This window comes from Equus quagga, chromosome 20, assembly GCF_021613505.1.
Source record: "Equus quagga isolate Etosha38 chromosome 20, UCLA_HA_Equagga_1.0, whole genome shotgun sequence".
In the NCBI taxonomy this organism is placed as follows: domain Eukaryota; kingdom Metazoa; phylum Chordata; class Mammalia; order Perissodactyla; family Equidae; genus Equus; species Equus quagga.
Genome location: NC_060286.1, coordinates 24,538,215 through 24,546,839, shown reverse-complemented (window position 1 = coordinate 24,546,839; position 8,625 = coordinate 24,538,215). Strand labels below are relative to the sequence as shown.

The following is an 8,625-nucleotide window of genomic DNA, read 5'->3' as shown; positions in this document are numbered from 1 at the left end:
CACAAACCTGGATGGTATAGTATACTACACACCCAGGCTATGTGGTATAGCATGTTGCTCCTAGGCTACAAACCTGTATAGCACGTCACTGTACTGAATGTAGGCAATTATAACACAATGGTATTTGTGTATCTAAACATATCTAAACATAGAAAAGGACAGTAAAAATACAGTATAAGATTAAAAAATGCTACAGCTGTCTAGGGCACTTACCATGAAGGGAGCTTGCAGGACTGGCAGTTGCTCCAGGTGAGTCAGTGAGTGAGTAGTGACTGAATGTGAAGGCCTAGGATACCACTGTACACTCCTGTAGACTTTATAAATACAGTACACTTAGGCTACATTACATTTATAAGAAAAACTTCTCACTCTTCAATAAAAAAAAATCTTAGCTTACTACAACTTTATTTTATAAGTTTTTAAATTTTTTAACAATTTATTGACTCTCTTGTAATAACACATAGCTTAAGGCACAAATGCCCTGTACAGCTGTACAAACATACTTTCTTTCTTTATATCCTTATTCTATAAGCTTTTTCCTATTTTAAAATTTTTTTTTTTGCTTTCCAAACTTTTTTGTTAAAAACTAAGACACAAACACACACATTAGTCTACGCCTACAAAGGGTCAGGATCATAAATATCACTGTCTTCCACCTTTATATCTTGTCCCACTGGAAAGTCTTCAGGGGCAATAACACACATGGAGCTGTCATCTCCTATGGTCACAATGCCTTCTTCTGGAATATCTCCTAAAAGACCTGCTGAGGCTACTCTGGAGGAGGTCCCACTCTTTTCAGAAACATGTCCATGGTGGTTTGCTTGGTTTCTTTCTTTTTTCATCACAGATTTCCTTGTAAGCAGATAATGCACCATGAACACCCTTCTGCATTAATGAAAATCCTTTGGTTTGGGGGTCCATGTTTTCAAACTTTTTAAGGAGCTTCTTGAGGTTTGCAAAAGCTTCTGCTAAACTCTTCACTGTGAATTTTCTTGGGGGGGGTGGTTCCTTCTTTTTCTTCTCTTGTAGTTTCCCTTTCTCTTGCCTTTTCTTCAACTATGCATTCCTGTTCCAGTTCCAACAACTCCTCGTTAGCCAATTCCTCAGGAACCACCTCTAGGAGCTCCTCAACATCATCCTCATTCACACCCAGGTTGAAGTTGTTTGCTATCTCAACCACAGCCTGTTGATTTTTGCAGTCTTCTCATCCTTGTCAAATCCTTTGAAGTCATGAACGAACCTCCTAAGTGTCTTCTTCTGGACGTCATTCATACACTCCTTGGTGACATCACCCCAAGCCTTAGCAAAGTTTTTTTTGTTTTTTTTTTTTTAAGATTTTATTTTTTCCCTTTTTCTCCCCAAAGCCCCCCGGTACATAGTTGTATATTCTTTGTTGTGGGTCCTTCTAGTTGTGGCATGTGGGACGCTGCCTCAGCGTGGTCTGATGAGCAGTGCCATGTCCGCGCCCAGGATTCGAACCAATGAAACACTGGGCCGCCTACAGCGGAGCGCACGAACTTAACCACTCGGCCACGGGGCCAGCCCCCTTAGCAAAGTTCTTGATGCAGTCATAGATGTTGTAATCCTTCCAGAATTGCATCAATGTCTTCTTCAGTTGCAGCAATAGCCTTCGCAAAGGTCATCCTCAGGTAGTATGTCTCACCAGCTGCTATAACTCCTTGATCTATTAGTTGGATCAAAGAGGTGGTGTTTGTTTTGCTTCCTTTTGAGATCCTCTTTTGGATCAAAGAGGGAGAAATAAGACTCTGATAGTGGGATGAAGAACACCAATAAAGGAGGCTGTCCAGGAGCATTAGAAACGAAAAGCAAAACCTTGAAATGTATGTTATTCTCCAAATAATTCTTCTCCATTTTGCTGGCACAGCAATTCAAGAAGGCATCTTGGAAGAGAAGATGGGTCACCCATGACTTCTTCTTGCTCCTGTAGTCCACTGACAGTGTGTGCTTATCAATATGCTTGAAGGCCCTGGGGTTCTTACTGTGCCAGACCATGAAGAGTTTCAATTTGTAGCCTGCAACATTGTCCCCAAGCAAGACTGTTATCCTGTCCTTACAAGCTTTGGAAACCTGGAATTGACTTAGCCTCCTTTTGAATGAAAGTCCTTTCACGCATCTGTTTCCAGAATAGTGAGGTTTTATCCATATTGAATATTTGCTCTGGCAAGTAATTTTCCTCCACAATCAGCTTATCTAGAGTTTCCAAAAATTCTTCAGCTACTTTCACATCAGCACTCGCAGACTCGCCACTCACTTTCACATTCCGTAATGAATAATGATTCTTGAATCATTTAAACCATCAAGAGCTAGTTGTAAATTCAACGTCATAATTGGGTCTAGCTTTTCTTTCAACATTGCAAACAAACTTTTTGCTTTAGCTGTGATTGTCATGGTGCTCAGAGGGATTCAGTTTTGTGTCTGGTCTTCAATCCAGGTCATTAGAGTTTCTTCATGTCTGATATAGGCCCTTCTTAAATTTTTGTTAGTCTTCTTGCCTTCAATGAAGCAGATCCTTTAACAGCTTCCATCACTTTGTTCTTATTCTTCAAGATCTAAGTTATGGTGGAATGGGATATGCCTGACTGGTGAGGAACAACCATCACTGATTTTCCACTTTTGTAGTGCTTAATCACTTTTAATTCCGTTTCCAGATCACTTGTTCAACATGGCCTCTTATTGGCAACTTTAGCAGTGCATTTTGTATGCTTAGGGGCCATGACAAAAAAAAAACGACACAAGCTTAAATCAAGCACAAGAGAAAATAATGCAATCAAAAGACGTGGTAAACACAAGATGTATGAGGCTGCTCCCAGCATAACACAGCATACTATTTTACAGTAAACTTTTTTTATAAGTAGAAAGAGTACACTCTAAAACAACAGTAAAAAGTATAATAAACACACAAACCAGTAACATAGTCATTTATTATCAAGTATGATGTACCATACAAAATTGTACGTGCTATGCTTTTATATAACTGTCAGAGCAGTAGCTTTGCTTACACCAGTATCACCACAAACATGTAATAAGTAATGTGCTGCAGTATAACATTACGATGGCTATGATGTCACTAGGCAATAGGAATTTTTCAGGCCCATTATCATCTTGCAGGACCACTGTTGTACATAACGTTCATTGTTGACCAAAATGTTATCACGCAGCACATGACTAGATCATATAACTATTCATTTTCTTTATCTCACATTTCACATTAAAAACCCAAAATGCATTAAAAAATTACCACTACCACTACAAATACTAAGAACATTAAATTCTTTTCAAAGTTCTGTCCTATTCTCTAAAGAATATCCCACTACAAATACATACTCAAATTACTGTTTTATAGTCACTTGAAAAAGTTCCTCTCTGTGTGTTATGGAATATATCGATAGGTTGATTTGCTTCACTTTATTTTCAGTTTTGAGATCTCTTTTCAAAAGTTAATTTGGTTTTTAACTTAACAAAAATAAACTTTTTGTTTAAATTTTATTCATTTATTTTATTTATTTAAATTACTTTTAGCTTTGAATTTAAAACTCTAAGCTATAAACCTAAAAACGCCTATATTCAAATAAGTCTAGCTTCTATTCCTGTCCTCTTCACCCTATTTTCTCCTTGTCCTTAAAGGTAACCCTCTTTAAAAAAAAATTCATTTACTTTTCTTTTTTTTCATTGTAAGCAAGTGTTTACACATTTTTCTAGTTCCCTTTTCTTAAATGATAGCATACAAAGAACACATTTCACTACTTTGCTTTTTTCACTTAACACTATATTCTGAAGATCATTCCACAGTGGTATATAGATATTCCTCATTCCTTATTACAGCTGCATTGTACGCCATGTGCGCAAGTGCCGGAATTTATTTAACCAATTTCCTTATAGGCACATGTGGCGGTACTTCCATTCTTTGAGTGTTACTACTTGTAACCCTATTCACTAACCATAATGAATAGTCATGGAAATACACGTTTTCATATTTTTGCCACTATAGTCACGCGCCGCATAAGGACGTTTTGGTCAAGGACAGGCCACACATAGGATAGAGGTCCCATAAGATTAGTACCATATAGCCTAGGTGTGTAGTAGGCTACTCCATCTGGGTTTGTGTAAGCACACCCTATGATGTTCACACAATGACATAATTGCCCAACTACTCATTTCTCAGAATGTATCCTCATTGTTACGCAACACATGACTGTATGTCCATGGGATAAATTCCCAGAACTGGTATTGCCGGGTCAATGGCAAATTCATATGTAATTTTGCCAGATATAATTGAGCACATGTGTAACTAAGCAACTTCATGAATTCCAACCAATAAATCAGCATTCAGCTTAAGGTGTCTGTATCTTATGATAGCATATTATTACTATATTTACATACAAAAAGTGGTAAACTTACCACTTGAGGTATCAAAATTCAGCCAAACTTCTTGTGGATAAACTAATCATCAACCATTAGCATCATTATTAAAATCTAATGGCAGTGTTCTACAAAGTGAGTTAAAAAGACCTTTCCCCTGTTTTGATGTTGATGTAGCTGTTATATGCTTACCCTAAATAATAAAAACATCCACCAAATACTTATTAAAGCACTTTCTAGTACCTTTGATCTTCCCAACAATCATATGCAGTGGTTTTTATTGCATCTTATCAACAGAGAGAGGTTTAGTTACGGCAGAAGGTCTCATAGTAAAGTAATGGCAGAGTTGATCCTGATTCCACAAAGACTCTGTACTCGGTATACACTTTGTCAATTTGTTTTTGCTAATAAACTGGCTTATATTTTGGTATACAGAAAATAATTGCAAGTTAGTTGGTGTTTTAAGACATGCAGTAGCAATTTCAAACTATAAGTTAGAAGGGAGGAAGAGAATGTTAAACAAAGATTTTTAAAAATCTCTTCCTCACGTTTATAGAAGTAATTTGTATGGTCAGCAATTTCTTCTTACACACTGCACCAAAAATTACTGCACGTGGAAATCAACAGTTTTTTTGTAAAGGCTTAAAAATTAAGTGAAATCTGAATATAGTATAATTTTTTTGTTAGAACTGAAATACATCGGAACTTTCATTATCTTGAATGAATGCTGTTAATTATGCACTATACTTTACCACAGAAACTTTCATTAGTACTAGTAAGTTTGAGATATAAGATCTTTCCTCTTTGCTTTTTTATCCTCCAAAAGTATTCATTACTACTGAACATTAAAGGGCCGCATGAGGCCTAAATATGCCAGATAATTAGCTTGATTTATTCATTTATTTGTTTACTATTTAAGAACATGGAGGCTGAAGGGCAGTCATATGAAAGTTTAGTTTATGCCAATTTCCAGAGCAGTCATTTTAGATTTTCTCTCTTCTTGGCACTGTTGCTTAAATAGTTATTTTGACAATAAAACATTTAAACGTTTGGAAATATAATGTTTGGTGTTATCTTGTTTACGGTATATTAAAATTTATCCATTGAATTTTTCCTTTTCTTCTTTTGTTTGGTAGTTATCCAGCGTTTAGGCAGAATATTAATATTAAAAGAAAGAAGTAACTCATCTTCCAACATAAAACATTTTGAAGTAAAAAAAAAAAGATTCATCACAAAGAGAGCACTATTATGTATCTATCTGTCTAAGTATACAGTTGTTACAAAGTATGAGTTTACAAACTGAAAATCCAGTATAAATGTTTCATATATGGTATAAAGAGATGCTAAAATTAGAAAGTTATTTAAGTTTTAGGGCACAAAGAAGAAAAAATTTAGATAAAAACAATTTAAATATGATGCTAAATTCAGTCTTACATGGGAGAAGCTTTCTGTTCACAAATTTTCAGTTTTGTGAATTAAAGATCTGTAGTCTCCAAATTATTCAGACTTAACATTTTGGTGCAAGATGAGAAAATGTCTCTTTCTGAAATGAAACTGATTGGCTCAGATATATTATGACTGAAGGGGTATTACAGCTAAATGGGGGTTGGAAAACAATAAATTTAAATGGAATCCATGATGGTTAGTTAGATGCCAGGCATATTGGGGGAAGGCGGCAAGAAATCTCGGTAAATGTTAATCAACTGTTTAGGCCTTGTTGCAATTTAGCGTGTAAAGAGAAAGTCGGATTCAGAGGAGCCTCCAAGGAGTCCTAAGGTCTTAAGGCGGGCAGGACTGGATTTGCTGCCTTTTTAATGCAATAACTCTATCTTATTAATTCATAGGTCAGACCCAGTCAGAGCATGTGTGTCATCAATCCCCTTAGGAATAACTGTGTGGAAAGCAAATCTCATGGATTCTTCCCCATGTCCTATACGCAGTGATCTTAAGCTTAACGGATGGCAGAATACTTGATCCTTTAGTTAAGAATACCAAGAGTTAGGGAAGAAAATGGGGCGGAAGGTGAAGGCAAACAGTTTGTAGTATGTACAGAAGGAGGTAACAATAAGTCCTCTTAAGACAACAAGCAGTGAAATTTACCAGGAAAGGTACTGTTCAGTATAACTTTTAGGGCTCATAGTCACTGAATATTAAATGAATTAATAATAATTAAATTATTAAATGTTGATGGAATCATAATTTTACATATCAAGAACAATATGATTTCCTGTGAATTTTTTTTCCTTAAGCACCCCAAAAAGGCAGGGAACTGAGAAGCAACTGAGTGTTAAGAGGGGAATGGACGATCAGATGATGTTAAAAACAAATCTCAAGGTTAACAGATATTTTCTATACCCATCCACAATCTATCCACAACTTCCCATTTTCCGAGTATTAAAGGCCTCCGCTTTCATTAATCTCTTCCTTTAGGTCCTGGCAGGTTCCATCTTTTCCTCTCTCTGGTAGGATGCCTTTGATATTCTTCAAATCTCGTTTCAGCAGCATAGAACTTTTCACATTTTGTTTTGCTTCCTTTTGAGGCTAAACGATCTCACTTGTTCAGACTATATTCCACATCCCTCGAAATTCCTAAAGACAAGAAAGTTAGGTACTGTGAGTTCTGCCTTCTAAACAAAGCATTCTCTATTCTGCGTGAAATGTTAAGATAAAGGCAGATTTGCTCGGGCAGAGCAGGTCAAATGCCTACAGAACTGCACTCCAAGACACGGACATTTTCTGCTCGCAGCGAGAGGCCATGTGAGCTGGTTGGCCAAGGGCAAGTATTTCAGACGTTAGTCACTGCATCCTGGCTTTGAGGAGACAGAATTTTGGCAATATGCTAAAAATCCAGGGAAAGTTATGCTCTCATAACCCTGCGGTCGGTGTTTCCTTTTGCTTTTTTTGGCATTTCCACTACCATGAGGAGTCATTTCATGTATGTGGGCTGCTAAGGGCCGAACCTTTGCGGAACTTCAACACAGAGACTTTGCAGCCGCACTGGTGGACACAAATAACTCAGCTGGTTTTAGGGGTTATTAATTCTGGAACGTGTTAACAGAGGGCGCAAATCAGCATTCACCCCCTTTAGGAACACGTACACAACTTTGCAAGCGAAACGCCCACCCTCGGCGGAAGGCGCGAAAGCCGTGGAGCTCTGGGATGACTCCGCATTTAAAACCCTGCCCTGAGTCCAAGAGCGCCAGGGGCCGGCTGCTGGGCCACGTGACTGATCCTCCTCCGCGGCCATTCCTAGCGAGGCAGCCCCCACCGCCCCTTCCCCATTTCCTAGCTCCTCCAGCGCGGGACGGCGCAACAACGCGTGACAAGAGGCGGTCCCAGCAAGCTTTGAACTCGAGTGTCAACAAAACTCACGCCTTTCCGGGAAGGGTCTGCAAGCGCCTCATCCCAAACGAGTTGCCGCAAACTTCCGCCTGGGCGCCAACCACGTGATCACGCGAGACTTGGGGAGGCGGCGGTCCGATTTCGCTACTCTAGTCCCCGGGCTCCGCCTGCCCAGCACCCTCCACGGCGCGTGACGACGCGCCTCGCGGCCGCCACCGCCCCGGCGCGCCTGCGCACGCGGTTCTCGCGGTGTCTCGCGCTCAGCCCCGCCCACCTCTTACCCCGCCCTTTCCGCCCCTCCCTCCCCCTCCGCCCTGTCTCTCGGCGGCAGCGGCGGCGGCGGCGGCTCGCGCAGCTCGTTGGCTCACTATATAAAGGGGAGAAGCGGGCGGACCGGACGGCTGGAGCTGCAGCCGGTGGCGGCAGCGGCGGCGCGGGGAGCGGCGACCGGTGGTGGTTTCCCTCCTGGGCGCGGGGTGGGGAGCGGGCAACGCCCCCCGGACCCCTGAAGGGTCCTGGCTTTTTTTTTTTAAGGGCGATTCTCGAGGTTTTTAGCTCCGGGAGGACTGCCCCCCTCCTCCTCCTTCTCCCCTCCTCCTCCTCTCACCGCTCCCCTGCACTCCTTCAGGATCCGATTTTGTTGAAAAATTTTTCCCCATCTTGCGGTGGCTTGGGTCACCGCCCGGGTGTTTTGGTTTTTGCTTTTGCTTTTTTTTTGGTTTTGTTTTGATCTTGTTTTCTCGGGGTTGCCCCCCTCTTGTTTGTGTTGTGTGTGGAAATGGCGAACTCGGCAAATACAAACACCGTGGTAAGGACGTGGTGCGCTGGCCGGCGGGGGCTTCGTCCGGGCGGCAGCAACGGCCGGACCGGGCGGGGGCGGGGACGGCGGCGATCCCGGCCTCG

General features: G+C 40.7%; 1 protein-coding gene across 2 annotated transcripts in view; it reads left to right on the top strand.

Moving 5' to 3' along the window:
- Positions 1-8,048: 8,048 nt before the first annotated feature.
- Positions 8,049-8,625, top strand: part of GTF2A1 (general transcription factor IIA subunit 1) — a 52,827-nt gene continuing 52,250 nt past the window's right edge. For both annotated transcript variants that reach the window (XM_046647197.1, XM_046647196.1), the window contains exon 1: positions 8,049-8,530. In XM_046647197.1, the coding sequence (XP_046503153.1) occupies positions 8,501-8,530 (30 nt within the window). In that variant the 5' untranslated portion in view covers positions 8,049-8,500. The remainder of the gene's footprint in view (positions 8,531-8,625) is intronic.